At 38.6% G+C, this 16,016-nt stretch overlaps 1 protein-coding gene across 3 annotated transcripts in view; it reads left to right on the forward strand.

The window, feature by feature from the left end:
* Window positions 1-16,016, forward strand: part of vps13d (vacuolar protein sorting 13 homolog D) — a 288,043-nt gene that overhangs the window by 38,864 nt on the left and 233,163 nt on the right. For all 3 annotated transcript variants that reach the window (XM_073031774.1, XM_073031775.1, XM_073031776.1), the window contains exons 10-15: window positions 1,103-1,204; window positions 3,235-3,454; window positions 6,704-6,886; window positions 8,212-8,342; window positions 10,098-10,173; window positions 14,733-14,912. In XM_073031774.1, the coding sequence (XP_072887875.1) occupies window positions 1,103-1,204; window positions 3,235-3,454; window positions 6,704-6,886; window positions 8,212-8,342; window positions 10,098-10,173; window positions 14,733-14,912 (892 nt within the window). The remainder of the gene's footprint in view (window positions 1-1,102; window positions 1,205-3,234; window positions 3,455-6,703; window positions 6,887-8,211; window positions 8,343-10,097; window positions 10,174-14,732; window positions 14,913-16,016) is intronic.

A 16,016-nucleotide genomic window follows, 5' to 3' on the forward strand; every position in this document is an offset into this window, starting at 1 on the left:
GCAACATACATGGGAAATGGAAAGCCCATAAGATATAGGAGGGAGAATAAAGCCATTCAGCCCATTAATCTGGTCCATCATTCAATCATGATTGATTTTTTTTCAATCCTTTTGTCTCACCTTCTCTCCTTAACCCAGTTAACTGTCAATAATATGTCAGTTTCTGCCTTAAATACATTCAAAGTCTTGGCCTTCATGGCACTATGTCGAAATAAATTCCACAAATTTTTCACCACCACCACCTGGCTGAAGAAATTCTTCATCTCACTTTTATAGGGGTGATCCTATGTTCTGGTGCTATGCCCTCGACTCTCCCGCTAATGGAAATGTCCTTTCCGTGTTCAGTTTATTCTGGCCTTTCAGTACCTGGTAAAATGCAACGAGATCCGCCCACCCCCATGAGGTACATGCCCAGTAACTTCAAATGTTACCGAAATGTTAGGATTACCTTGATTCTATGTATAAAGTTAGTTAATCCATTGATTGTATTGGGATAACACTTGCAGTAAGATACAGTTGTTTTGTGTGTGTTGTTGTCCAGGATGGAGTTTGCTTGGTATATAACTAAGGGGTACTGGTCACGTGGTATTAAGGTGATGATAGGATTTGCTTTGCTTTTTAGCTGGTTCATCTCAACATTGTGGGCTGAAGAGTCTGTTCATGTGTTGTACTATTCTATGTTCTAATATATTCATAAGAATATATGAAATAGAAACACAAGAAAGACCATTTGATCTTTTGTCCTTGCTCTCCTGTTTAATAAGATCATGGCTAATTAATAACCCGAAAAGAAACATTCGGATGACCTAATGATTATTTGAACTCAAGGATAGTTCAGTTCAAATACAATAGAGAAAATCAATTTATTGTGAAATATTTCTGTCAGAATCTGAAAATGTCCCAGCTAAACCTGCTGACCTGGCAATTCTGATGAGAGATCATCAGGTGTGTGTGCGGGTGATTTTAACAAGTTGAATTGTTATTTTAAGTTGAAAAATACTTTCTTCATATTTATAATAATAGAAGCTGATAAAACCTTGGTGAAATTATATTTTATGATATTTCTCATCTCCCTGATGTAACTGATACTGATTCTTTATAGGAGGAGCTAGAGCGAATTGAGGATGAACAGAGTTTTGAAGAGCTGAAAATCCTGCGAGAAATTGTATTTGAACAGTTCAGGAAGCAAGATATACTAGCAGAGGTCAGGATTTACGATTAAATATTTACTTCTGCACGCAGAAATTTATTAAATCAACAAACGATGTTTCAGATGAAGAGACTCAATCTACCAGTGGCTAAGTTGTGGCTTCTCTGCATTATAAGTGGTTTGGACATGATTAATCTTTGATCAGTCAAAATTCTGACATTAAATAATGGACCTGGTGATCTAATACCTGAGCCAAGCAGATTCCTAACATACAGCTTCATTGTTAATTGGCTAATCCACCTCCCTGGCTAATGCTTCCTCGAGGCAAAGACCTGTCAATGAGAATCTTCCCATTTGATTTGATGAAACCCTGCAAGCCATTGCATCAGTGTGCCGAACAATGGGGAATGTATAATGTTAGTAAGCGGCACAATTATAAGTAGTCATGAGCTAATAGTTCTGCACATCTGAGCTCATTCTGTTTATGGCTATGCCCTTTTGTCATGGATAAGTTGATTTCACTTGTTATTATACAACTATATTCAATATACAATAATAGTCCAATAAGCCACTATCCAACTGTTCGGAAATTACAATAGTTGAGCATCTGCCTGTGCAGCGATGTCTGTCTACTTACCAAGGACCCAATTTCATGTCATTGCCATCAATTCACCAAGGTCCTGATTTCTGCACTCCTCTGAAATTTACTGGGTATCATTGGAAAATTTATTATTCCATTACATGAGATATTTTTAAAAAGAATGAGTTAAAAATGCATTAGCTGTCCAATTATCCAGAAAATCTAGTCCAGTGCCACCAAAGTCCTGAGTGTGTCAGATTAATGATGTTTTGCAGATTATTAAACATAGTTGGCTAAATTAATGGTGAAATAGAATGACAATGCCACAGCTAGTCAAATTGGACATAATAGGGTCATTTCTCTGTCGTTCAGGCTTTATGGCCATGTACTTCATTTTGCTGTCTGAATTGCTGGGGGAAAGGCAGATGGATCAAGGTAGAGCAAAACCTTCCATGGCACAATGGGCTCCACTGGAAACCAGGCAATACCTGCCTGCAAAATAGTGCAAATATAATACGTACACAACACTGGAAGAACTCAGCAGGTCAGGCAGCATCCGTGAGAATGCTGCCTGACCTGCTGAGTTCTTCCAGCGTTGTGTACGTATTCTTTGATACACAGCATCTGCAGTTGTATTTTATTGCAAATATAATGACAGTCAATGATGTTGTGCAAACTGATTTAGCAAGAAATATCAAAGACTGTGTTTCTTGCATTTAGAAACAATTAAAAGCCATTAAATTTTTATTTAAACACTTTTCTAAAAGTCAAACAAAAATGTAAAATCTGAAAATATAGCCAAAAATATTGAAGAAAATCTTAAGCACTAAAAACTTTGCTAATTCTTAACCAAAGTTCCTGGCAACTGCTCCCTACAATTGAAATGAATGGGAGAGCACTTCCACAGTAATTCCATTTTGGCACAGGTTATTTTGCAGATTCATTGTTCTAGATATTGAAGAGTTGCTGCAATGTAATGCTCCATGAAGTCTCCAGCATTAGCGAGCAGTACTAAAACTATGATGAATTGCTGACTGTGAATTTGGAATATAATTTTTTTTTGCACACAAGTGAAAATCCGGAACTTGTTGACAATTGCACATAGAATTATTGGAATATTCACAGCTTTTCACTGTGGCGTCTATGTATTTTATAGCATCTGTGCTGCGTCGTTGCATTTCAGAATTTGAAAATGACAGATTTGAAATTGGGAGTACAACTTGTAGAGCTGACGTGCCCCAAATAATACAGTGAAGCATGCTGGAGCTTTCTTAGTGTGTTGAGTAGAGCACTGCTTATGACGGTAACACTGGAAAAGATATTAGAAGTTCATTCAAACCAATTATCTAACTGCTCGACATTCTAGGGTTGCCTTGAGCTTACACAAAATGTATAAGGAAACAAATCTCAAGGTTGTATAATGTATAAATACGTTGATAATGTATTTTGAGCTTTGAAAATTTGTGGATGTTGAAACTTACTTTTATTTTGATTATTCTGACAGAAACTTCGGGAGCCTCTATCAGAACCTCTAGCTTCTTCCTCACAGTCCAAGTCAGTGCAGGAAAATCGTAGTGGCATGATCCAGTATCTACAGTCTTGGTTCCCTGGATGGGGTGGCTGGTATGGCTACTCTCAAAATTCTCAGCAAATGGAGCAGGGTGTAACTGTAGAAGGTCTCACACCTGAAGAGCAGCAGCAGTGGAATCCAGAAGAGTCCATAGGTATGATGAGATCCGCATTCATGCTATTTCTTTAAATGCAGAAGGTGCAACATACAGTTGGCCCTCCGTATCCGCAGATCCAACCAACTGCGGATCGGGATTGAAAAAAATCCCGGAAGTTCTCTCTCTAGCACTCGTTGTTTGAGCATTGTTTGCCTCGCGTCTTGTTCGGTGGCTACTTGTGTTGTGTGCACCCTTTGTTTCTGTGAAAAAATAGCTCCTAAAAAGCAATTAAGTGGTCAAAGCAATTACTCAAAGGCTAAGAGGGAGCGTAAAATACTGTACTGTAATCTAGAGATAATTAAAAGTATTACTCGTTGTTTGACCATTGTTCACCTCATGTCCTGTTCATTCACTACTTGTGTTATGAACGAGCGGAAGGAGTTTAAGGCTAGTAAGGGATGGCTGGCTAGCTTTGTAAAGCGCTACAGCCTCAAGAACTTAAAGATCACGGGAGAATCGGCATTGGCTGATGCTGAAGCAGTATCAGCGTTCCCAGAAGAGCTACGATGGTTGCATCTGTACTGCACTGTACAGACTTTTTATCTTGTCATTATTCCCTAAACAATACAGTATAACAACTATTTACATTGTATTAGGTATTATAACTAATCTAGAGATGATTTAAAGTATACGGGAGGATATGCGTAGGTTATATGCAAATACTATGCCATTTTATATATGGAACTTGAGCATTTGCGGAATTTGGTATCCGCGGGGAGGGGGAGTGGTCCCAGAACCAAACCCCCGCGGATACGGAGGGCCGACTGAGGAGCTATCAGGCTCCTGGACCAGTTGCAGTACTGAACTGGTTCTATGGCTGTGGATTCACTTCTGGGGTTTCTGCAATTCATGTTCTGTGTATTATTTATTGTTTGCATGATTTGTTCTTTATTCACACATTAGGTGTGTGACAGGGTTTTTCTTAAGTGCGTTCTCTTGTGTTTCTTTGTTTTGTGGCTACCTGCGAGGAAGCGAATCTCAAGATTGTATATGTTATACAGATTTTGATAATAAATCTACTTTGTACACTTGCACCTATTTGTAAGTGCAAGCTGGAAAATTGGATCAGACTTTTCCTGTCACAAATGATTCTAATACTGGTTCCATGGTTGTATTTCTTAACAGTCCACCACTTTCATGTGCTCGTGAAAACATATGGTTTGTTATTGATTTAAAAAGTATCAGTTTGGAACAAGATTTACAATATGTGATTAACTCATAATAAAACAATGTTAAAATATTGAACCATGTAATATGAAGTTGTCTCCAATTATTACTTTTATGCTGTTTAGAAAAATTGACATAAGTATCTCAGCGTCAGCAATCCTTGGTAGTGATCAAGCACTGCTGGCGATAATTCTAATAATTTTTTTTGTGACCTAATAGCTACCTCCCTCTTTATCTGTGAATCCAAGGACTTGTAGTCACAGGATACTACTGTGGCAACTGAATTGTTGTGGGGGGATCTTCTATAAAGGCCCTTCATTATTCCTCTTTCCCCTCACCCTTTCCAGAGAATCCCCGATCTCCCTCATGCTTTAATGATGCCACAATTCTCTTTTAAAAACACTCCCATGAGCAACTTCTGATTTGGCATTAGGGCCTGTACTCAACCATCAGACAGTTGAATCAGAAGAGATCACTTACTCTATCACTGAATTGTTCGTACAATCTAACGACTCACTCTCAAGGATTCTTCATGTTATCAATATTTATTGTTCGTATTTTCTCTCTCTTTTTTATTTGTCCATTTTTTGTGTGGTCTTTCATTGATTCTATTGTGTTTCTCCCACTTACTGTAATTGTCCACAAGAAAATTAATCTCAGGATTGCATGTGGTGACCATATATGTACTTTGATAATATATTAACTTTGAACAACATTTATTTAGTACCAAAATACCTGAAATTCAGTGACTACCTAAGAATCAACATAAGTGATTTTTTTAATACAACTCTCCGTCATTTTTTTTATTTACAAAGGTTATACTTGACATGTTACTCTATTCCCTATCATCCAGTGGAATTATAAAGTCAGAAATCCTCAGCAGCTGAGAGAATGAAGATTACCAAATTAATGTCAAAGGCAGCTAATAATTTTTGCCAGATGTTACACATTTTTCATTAGGATTTGTTCAGCTTTCTCTCTTTCATTGATAGAGAGCAGAGCTTCAAGTGGCAACCCCCTTTTTTTTTTAAAAAAAAGGGCATTTTAGCTGTCATAGAGGGACTTTCCTTTTCAATTTAGTCTTTACCATTTGTTATGCTTTCCACAGAGGATAAAACTTACTTATATTTATTAAGCAGAAGATGATTTGCTCATGGAAAGAGCCATATTGAGGGACAGTCACTGCCCTGTATGTGTACAACTTCCAGAATGGGTACCAGGGCCATCTTGCCACCATTCTGACTTGGTTGAGATTAGCAGATCAGCTGAGTTCAAAGTGAGGCTTGAATTTCATTTTTTTCCCCCTAGCTATGTAATCTCACCATTTATTTTTACCAGTTTTACCAGGAGTTCTTTCAATCTACCCTAGTTAGAGATTGGGATAATCTATTCTTCCTAACTTATTTTATTTTTGGGCTGTACTAATGCTTTGATTTTAGGTACTTGTCTCAGGGAGTTAAATGACTCAATTTGGAAGTTATTTGTATACTTTCTGCCATTTCATAAACAGGGTGATACATACAAAGTTTAGCAGATTATCAAATAATTTCCAGCACATTTTCAGTATATGCCACTTACATTGCATTTGACATAACATAACCTGTTACTGCTTTGCTGAAGTATGTTTAAAAGGTATTCTTTTGTGAGCTTTGAAGAGTTCAGATGTGTCTCTCTCATGACAAAATATTTAGACTTAATCTCAATGGTTGTGAAAAGTGGCACATTCTTTTAAATTCAAAGAGTAAATCTTGAAAAGTCACTTGTATATCAGCTGACTTCTCACTGTTGCCACTTGCTGTTTTGACTCCCTTTTGTACAGGTATTAGTAATATGTCAGTTGTGTCACTAGTTTATTTTCAGTTTACTGTACCTTCATATGATTTTTTTTACATCAGTGATAGAGGATAGTTAGCATTTGTAATGAGGTATTTAGTTGTAAAGGATAAACCTTGTTAATACAGTTGTTCATCTGACTGTTGAGATATTATAAGGATCTCGTGTACTCTGAAAACCGTCTTTGCACTGCATTTAGTTTCTCGTAAATTCATTGGGCAACTTTTTCTTCATTTCCCTTTTCAGATGGCGATGAGCTCTTTAATACAATGACAGATACATCAGGCATGAACACATTCACAAGGAGGGACCATGTTTTTATTAAACTGAACTTCCTGCTACAAAGTGGAACCATCAGCTTGCTCCGACATGAAAGGGAGATTAGTCTTAGTGGGACAGAAACTGCTTTTGTGGAACTAGAGTTTTCAGGTAATTTTAACCATATTCATTTAACTTCATTGAGTAAGACTGATGGATGTGCATTAATGTTATGGAACACAATAAATAATACAAGGTGAAATAGAAGTGCAAATGTAATGCTGTACATGGTTTAAGACCCATAGATAAAATGAGAAATGATTGATAATGTTATTAAATCTTGTACATTTGATAAATTTCTTCAAAGTGAACAAGATAACGACTAATATTCTGTGATAAGAATGAAGACTATTATTATTAGTCTGAGATTAATGATCTGATGAGTGGTGACCAAATATGCTAGATGTCATTTAACTAGAGACATAAGAAGCTAAAAGGAAGTCTCTTGGTGTTGGCTGTCTCCAATGTGACAAACCTATGATTTGGTTATTTAACCTGCAACTTTCTTCATTTCTCATTGTGTTAGCACTTCACTTTCCACCTAAAGACAATTTTTAGCCTTCAACAATTTTCAGCTATAATAGAAAAATAAAGCAAATATGATTAACTCTAAAGAAAGCAGGGAAAGAAAAGAAATAGATCATATATGGGGTGTTGCAGGAACTGTTCATGGTTCTGAAAGTGAATAAAAAGAATGGTGCAAAAGCATGGTGCACAACTTTTGTTGAGGATGAAATTATCAAATAAATAAATCTCATGCTTCCTGTGAAGTCCTCACACCATGATTCCAAATTTACTGTGATGTTGAATCGCTTATGGAGTTGTGCAGCAAAGTATCAATTGTATGCTGTTTCCCAGCATTTATGTTGGGAAACGTGGGCAGATTTAATCCTGGTAAGTCTCAGGTCATTTACATTTTAATAACCTAAGAATTGTATTTTTTTAAACATTTTGTAGAGTTTTTGGTCTTTGAATCTGTTACTATACTCTAAAATCTTTGTTTTCATATGTTTGATATTTATAACTTTTGATTATCCTTAAATGTTTGTGGATGCTGGTGACAACAACGACATACAAAGTCTTTGGATAATTTTGAGAGCTGATTCAGCCTGAGACATGGCTTAACAGGTGTTTGAAGTTCATTAGGGCCTTGCTGAGCAGGAGCTGGTTTTGGCGCCTGACAAGTGAATTTAGAGTTGACCTATGCCTGTGAAAAGATTATTTCTAGTAAGTGGTAGCAATATTAGGACCTTGCTTTTCTTGCAGGTATTGAAGTTACAGACAGTATGGAAGTGGTGATGTTGGGCACCTTGCTGTTTACTGAGACAAGCCAGACAGTACTCTGGGCCTTATTCTGTACACCGCTACTGTAAAATGTTTTTATCATATGGAGAGGGCGTATAAACAATTGCCTCATTTTTCTGTATTTTCTTCAGGAGTAAAAATTGGTGTGGAGTCCTCACCTCGTACAGAATCTTCCTTGTTCTCTATCCAACTGGGAGGCTTGTTCCTGCGAGACATGGCAACACAGGGTTCCTTATTCCCTGTCCTAGTTTCACCCAAACCAGTAGGTGTCACTGCATTATAGCTCATCGCTCATCTTGGGGGGGGGGGGGGGGAGAAAGGTTTTTATATAGGTCAAATCATTACCATGTAATTGCTTTCTTTTTTAGTTCAGATTTATCATGTGATAACATTTTAATACTTGTTGAGGTGTGTGTACAAGAAAGAGGAACTGTAAAACTTTGTTCAGCCCATTACTTAGTAATTCTATTTGCTACCAGCCTCCAAGGAGAGCCATTGGTCAGCAGAATTTGTAGTATGTGGAATACAGTTTCTAAAATATTGACTAATTTAGTTTAATTGAGTAGTATGGAGTTATTCCTTACTACCATTGGTGATATAACCTTGGGATATCATGAAGCACATTTTTGAAAACTACCTTGGTAAGCGTAATTATGCTTGCACTCAAGCCACCTCAAACCTAATTTTGTAATGAGTCAAGAAATGTACCTCCTTGGATTTCTGGTGTTAATTATAATCTGGTGAAAAACTGTAAGTTTAGTATTAATGTCACTATATACATGCGAGTCTTTGTTGTTTACATCAAAGTTTGAAGTAAATTTATTATCAAAGTACGTATATGTTTCTATATACTATGTATATGATTCATTTTCTTGCAGGGATATACAGAACATATGTAGAGTAGAATTTTATGAAAACTGTGCATAAACAAAGACTGACAGCAAAAAATTAATGCTGAGAACACAAGTTGTAAAGTTCTTCCTTCTGTAGTCGATAATCATCTCTTTGGTTTTGCTAACATTGAGTGAGAGGTTGTTGAGGCACCACTCAAATCAGATTTTCAATCCCCCTCCTATATGCTGATTTGTCACCACCTTTGATTTGGCGAACAATAGTGGTGTCGTCGTCACACTTAAATACATTAGTGGAGCTGTGCTTAACCACACAATTATAAGTATAAATTGAATAGAGCAGGGGTGCACATGTGCTGATGGTGAGTTTTGAGATGTTGTTACTAATCCATACTAACTGGGGAATGTCCGTGAGGAAATCAAGGATCCAGTTGCACAGGAAGGTACCAGGCCTATGTCTTGAGTTAGTAATGAGTTTCAAGGGAATGATAGTGTTGAATGCAGAGCTGTAGTTAATATGCAAGTAGGAGGAGGACAGCTAGATTGTCAGAATTCCTAAAATGTGGTCAAGGGATGGAATGGTTGGCATTCTTCATGATGGTGTAGCTTTGGTAGAGTGTGTTGGGTCCTCTGGTCCTGTAGGTGATGTGCTTGGTGGTAGGTGGGTTGAGGTTTCTTCAAGTTAGCCTGATTGAAGTCCCTGGAAAGGATGTGAAAGGCATCAGGGAAGACCTGCGAATAGGCAAGTGATCTTCTGATTGACCCACATTAAATTTTAAAATGTTTAAGATGTCCCATAAACTTTTGTGTCATTACATGTATGTACAAAGGAATTGCACACTTCCTACTTATATCACAATTGCATGCATTGGGTATGACCATGATGTCTTTGGTTCCAGGGACTTTAATTGAGTCAGACAATATAACATGAAGAACTGTTTTGGGTCAAATTTTCCAACATAATCTAAAATTTGCCTTTTATTTGGTTCTTAAAGATAATTTGAGGGGTTTCTAACTATCTGTATGGGCATTTTTTTTTTAGAGAGAAAAGTGATGCTTCCTGTGTGGCATAATTAACTTGATTTAGACTTTTTCTGTGGTTACTATTGGTTAATTATAGTTGAGAGAGCAACATTGACATTGTGCCTCCTATGTACATTTAACAGGAAAACGATGCTGCGAGTTTATCACAGACATTAGGTATGCGCTCCACCTTGTCTGAAACAGCCAGTGTTCATCCAGGTAAGGCAGTATACTTCAATGTTCTTTTTAATTCTGAAAATCACTGATAAAAGCAATTTAATAGTCAAGGATCAAGCACTATGAACAGCCATTTGCATCCTGTCCAGTGAGGGTTCTGCATAATAATATTTGCAACATGATTTCTAGGAGTGTGCCACTAAGGGAGAAAATCAGAAAAAAATTATAATATAATTTTGATTGAACTGTAAATTAATTTAAAACCAAAATTCATAAGTATTTTTATTTAATGGATGGTGTATTGGGAATCCTCATTGATGTATAGGCAAGGAAATATTTGAATATTGAGAATAGTGAGGTTACTGCAGTTATTGAGATGTAGGAGATCACTTGTACTTCCAGTGTATATGTGTTTAACATATTTGGTGATCTAAACAGTTCTTCAGATGAGGTAGCGGATCACCTGCACCGTCCTCAACTTCTGCACAATGCATCTTCTGCTCATGAAGCAGCCTTGTGTATATTGGGGATACTAAGCATAGACTAGGCAACCATCTTGCAGAGCACCTTTGTTCTGTCCACAATAGCTTTCTTGAGCTTCTAGTTACATGTCAGTTTTCCTTTCCTTCCTACACAAATCAATTGGTCATTGGCTTTCTCCATTGTTATGAAGAAACCAAATGGTAGGCTACAATCATTGTAATAGGTTGTTTGTTGGTGAGGCAGTGTAAGGTTGAAAAAGAGCTTGGGACCTTTCGGGACTTTTTGGTGGGCTGCAATCATCGAGAACTTTTAGGCATTTGGCAGGGGCCAATAAAAAGAAGCCAAGTGTAAGCAGAGCAAGCCTGGGCGAGAGCAGGCACAGGGTAGAACATAAACTTGAGAAATTAGAGATATAAAGATTGTAGGCAGGATGGTAGCTCAGGCAGTGGAATGCCCCTCCTGTGAGATTTCAGGGTACCTAACGGTCTCCTTGATGACTACATCTTCAGGAAGTGTACCCTGCTTCAGCTCATGGCTGACATGGTCAAGGAGCTGGAGCTGGATGTACTTAGGACTATCTGGGAGGCTGAAGACGTTATTGATGAGACTTTTATTGAGGTGGTCACATTCAGAGTGCAGACTTCAGATAGTAGATGGGTGACCACCAGGAGAAGTAAGGGGAATAAGCAGTTAATTCAGTGCTCCCCTTGGCCATCCCTCAGCAGCAAGTATACCCCTTTGGATACTGCTGGGGGTGGGGAGGAGGTGGGGATGACCAGGGCACAGCAGCAGCCAAGTAGTGACACTGTGGCTGGCTCTGAGCTCAGCAGGGAAGGGTAAAGTCAGGCAGAATGATAGTAAAAGGAGACTTGATAGGGGGATGAACAGCAGGTTCTGTAGCCATTAAAGAGAAGCCAGGAAAGTGTGTTGCCTTCCAGGTGCTAGGTCCAGTATATCTCAGACTGGCTGCAGTAGATTCTTCAGCAGGAGATCAGAAGTCATGATGCACATTGGTACCATTGACATAGTTAGAAAGGGGGAGGAGATCTTGCACAGTGAGTGTAGGAAGTTGGGAAAGAAGATGAAGAGCAGGACTCCAAAGTAGTAAATACTGTATTTCTGGTACTATGTGCTAGTCAGAGCAGGAATAGGATGATAGTACAGATGAATGAGTGGCTGAGGAAGTGATACAGGGGTTATGGTTTCAGATTTCTAGATCATGGGGATCTGTTCTGGTATGACCTGTACAAAAAGGATGGGTTACACCTGAAACCAAAGGGGCTAATATCCTTGCGTGCAGGTTTGCTAAAGCTGTTGTGGAGGGTTTAAACTAATTTGGCAGGGGGATTGGAACCAGAATGTTAGGCTGAAGATGGGGCAAATGGTATACAAGTGTAGTGAGACTGTGAGGAAGGACAGACAGATAATAGGACAAAATTGCAGTCAGTGGAATGAGTTGAAGTTAACATGGGGTCAAAATCGAAAAGAGTGATGAATACAGGATTGAAGGTGTTATACTGGAATGCACGCCATATATGGAGTAAGGTAGATGATCTTGTGTCGTAGTTAGAGGGTGGCAGGTATGACATGGGATGGCGTATGACGTATGATCATAGTTTGGAGCTTAATATCAACAGATACACTTTATATCGTAAGGGTAGAGAGGGTGGGGTGGCTTTGTTGGTTAAAAAATGAAATCAGGCCTTAGAAAGAGGTGACATAGGATCAGAAGATGTAGAATCCCTATGGGTAGAAACTGTAAGGGTAAAAAGACCCTGATGGGTGTTATATTCTGGCCCCCAAACAATAGCCAGGATGTGGATATAATTTAGAATGGAAAATAGAAAGGTATGTAATAAGAACAACATTATAATAGTCAAGGGAGGTTTCATTATGCAGGTAGATTGGGAAAAGGAAGTTGAGAAAACCAAGAAAGGGAATTTGTAGAATGCCTCTGAGTTGATTTTTTAGAACCCGCTAGGGCAAATGCAATTCTGGATTGGGTGTTGTGTAATGAACCATATTTGATTAGGCAGCCTAAGGCAAAAGAACTCATAGGATATTACTTGCATTTTCCGTTGCTCTCTTATAAGGTCTGTACTTGAGGTTGCTTCACAAGATAAGAGCTCATGATATTCCAGGAAAGATACAAGCATAGATAGAAGGTTGGCTGTCTGACAGGAGCAAAGATGTGGAATAAAGGGGGCCTGTTCTATATGACTGGTGGTGACTATTGGTTTTTCGCAGGGTTTGGTATTGCTTCTTTGATATTATACGTCTGTAATTTGGATGACAGGATTGAAGGCTTTGTGGCCAGGTTTGCAGAGGACACAAAGATAGGTGGAGGGGGCAGGTAGTGTTGAGGAAGCAGGGACTCTGCAGAAGGATTTGAACAGATTGTGAGAGCGGGCAAAGAAGTGGCAGATAGAATATAGTGTGGGGAAGGGTATGGTCATGCACCTTGTCAGAAGGAATAAATGCGTACACTATTTTCTGAATGCGGAGGAAATTCAAAAATCAGAGGTGCAAAGGGACTTGGAAGTACTAATGCATGATTCGCTAAAGGTTAACTTGCAGGTTGAGTTGGTGGTGAGGAAGGCAAATGCAACGTTAACATTCATTTCGAGAAGATTAGAATATAAGAGCAAGAATGTGATGCTGAGGCTCTATAAGGATTTGTCAGACCATACCTGAAGTATTTGGAGCAGTTCTGGGTCTCTTATCTAAGAAAAGATGTTCTGGCACTGGGGACAGTCCAAGGGAGGTTCGCAAGAATGATCCCAGGAATAAAAGGGTTAACATATGAGGACTGTTTGATAGCTCTGAACCTGTACTCACTGGAGTTTAGAAGAATGAGGGAGAGACTCATTGAAACCTAACATCGAGTTTAACATCGGTAGCTGAGCGAAGGGCGCTGAGTAGGCTACGGACAATTATGGATAACTCTGAACATCCTCTACATAGCACCATCCAGAGACAGAGAAGCAGTTTCAGCGACAGGTTACTATAGATGCAATGCTCCTCAGATAGGATGAAGAGGTCAATACTCCCCAATGCCATTAGGCTTTACAATTCTACCGCCAGGACTTAAGAACTTTTTAAAAGCTATTATTAATGCTTTTTGAGATAGTGATTTAGATGCATATCATATTTTTTTACTGAGTTAAGTATTGTATGTAATTAGTTTTGCTACAACAAGTGTATGGGACATTGGAAAAAAAGTTGAATTTCCCCATGGGGATGAATAAAGTATCTATCTATCTATCTATCTATCTATCTATCAAATATTGAAAGGCCTAGGTAGAGCGGATATGGAGCAGATGCTTCCTATCGTTGGGAGTCTAGGGCCAGAGGATACAGCCTCAGAATTGAGGGACGTCCATTTAGGACATATGAGGATTTTATTTAGCCAGAGTGTTGTGAATCTGTGGAATTTGTTGCCATGGACAGCTGTGAGAGCAAGTCATTGGGTATATTTAAAGTGGAGGTTAATAGATTCTTGATTAGGCAGGGCGTCAAAAAATTATGGGAAGAAGGCAGGAGAATGTGGTTGAGGGAGATAACGAATCAGCCATGATGGAATGGCAGAGCAAGCTCAGTGGGTCAGGTGGCTTGTTTCTGCTCCTATTTCTTATGGTCTTATAAACTGAAAGAACAACATCTTGTATTCTATTTTGGTAACTCAAAAACAATGGTATGAACATTGACCCATCCCATTTCAGTTAACCCATGCCCCTCCACCTGATTTCATCTTCCCATTGTCCCTTCCGCATGTGGTTTCCAGTCTCTGTCCTACCCTTTCCCCATACTGCTTTTAATCTGCCTATCCTTTTCCCTCTCAATTCTGATAGTCTCCACCCAAACATTGACTTAAACCTTTTGCCTCCACTGATGCTACGTGATCCACTGACTTCTTCCAGCATTCTGTATTTTGTTCCAGATGTCTGCATTTGCAGATTCTTTTCTTTCCTTCAGAATTTTGTATCTTGCTGTTCAGTGAGGACATATACTCATATTCGTTGATGAGAAAGCACTGATGCTAGAGGAAAATAGTGAGTGACATAATACCAGAAAATACATTTTTTAATTAATCTAATTTTGTTCATTGTACTTCACAGCTTTTTGTTCTCCATGTAAGTTGCCACCAGTATTTGAAATGATCTATGAGAAAAATCCAGTTTGCAGTAACTATGAGAGAAGATTGGAAGTCAGCACTCGACCCCTCAACATCATCTATAACCCTTTGGTTATCAAGAAAGTTGCTGATTTTTTCTACAAGGGCAAAGTGCATACCTCAGGTTCGTAGAAAAGTAAATTTAAAAGTAATCATTCGTTAACCAGTGGAGGATAAGTTAAAGGATTATGGGCCAAAATACAGCTGGAACCATTGGCTGAATCAAAGGTGGTGATGAATCTGCATAATGGAGAGAGATTGAAACTCTGGTTGAATGTTGCTATAGCAACATTCTGTCACTCAACTTCAGCAAAGCAAGAGTTGATTATTGACTAGAGGAAGAAGAAGCCAAAGGTCTATGAGTCAGTCCACATTAGGGATCGCAGACGGAGAGGGTCAGTAACTTGGCATCATTATTATCAGGTGATCTGTTCTGAGCAGCACATAAGTACCCTCAGAAAGAAGGCATAGCAGCACCACTACTTTCTTAGAAACTTGCTTCGATTCAGCATGTCACTTAAAACTTTGACTAACTTCTATAGATGTATAGTAGTATCCTAACTGATTGCATCACAGCCTGGTATGGAAACACCAATTACCAGGAATGGAAAAATCTACAGGAAGTGGTGGATTCAGCCTAGTCCATCATACACAAAGCCCACTCACCACTGAGCACATTTACAAGGAGTGCTGCCACAAGAAAGCAGCATCTATCATCAAGGATCCCCACCATGTTCTTTTCTTGCTACTACCATCAGGTAGAAGGTACAGGAGTCTAAAGTCACACACCACCAGGTTTAGGACCAGTTATTACCCTAAAATTATCATGCTCCTGAATTGTGGATAAATTCACTCACCACAACTTTGATTCCACAACCTGCAGACTCACTTTCAAGGACTCTGCAACTCATGTTCTCAGTATTGCACAATTGGTCTTCTTTTGTGCATTGGTTGTTTGTCAAACTTTATTTATTTATAGTTTTTCCTCAAATTCTGTTGTATTTATTTTCCTATACGAAAATGATTCTCAAGGTACTTTGATAATAAATTTACTTTGATTGTCAGGATACAGGTCAGGTTTGGCCATAGGAAGGGTAATGGACAAAAGTTATTTTGCTTGAGCCCATGCATAACGCATGTGCCAGATGCCTTGTGGACCGTTCCATCAACAAAGAACCCAACTTTTGCCTGTCGCATTTCATAATTCAAGAACTTGAGCACCTTGACA

This window comes from Hemitrygon akajei, chromosome 29 (genome assembly GCF_048418815.1).
Source record: "Hemitrygon akajei chromosome 29, sHemAka1.3, whole genome shotgun sequence".
In the NCBI taxonomy this organism is placed as follows: Eukaryota; Metazoa; Chordata; class Chondrichthyes; order Myliobatiformes; family Dasyatidae; genus Hemitrygon; species Hemitrygon akajei.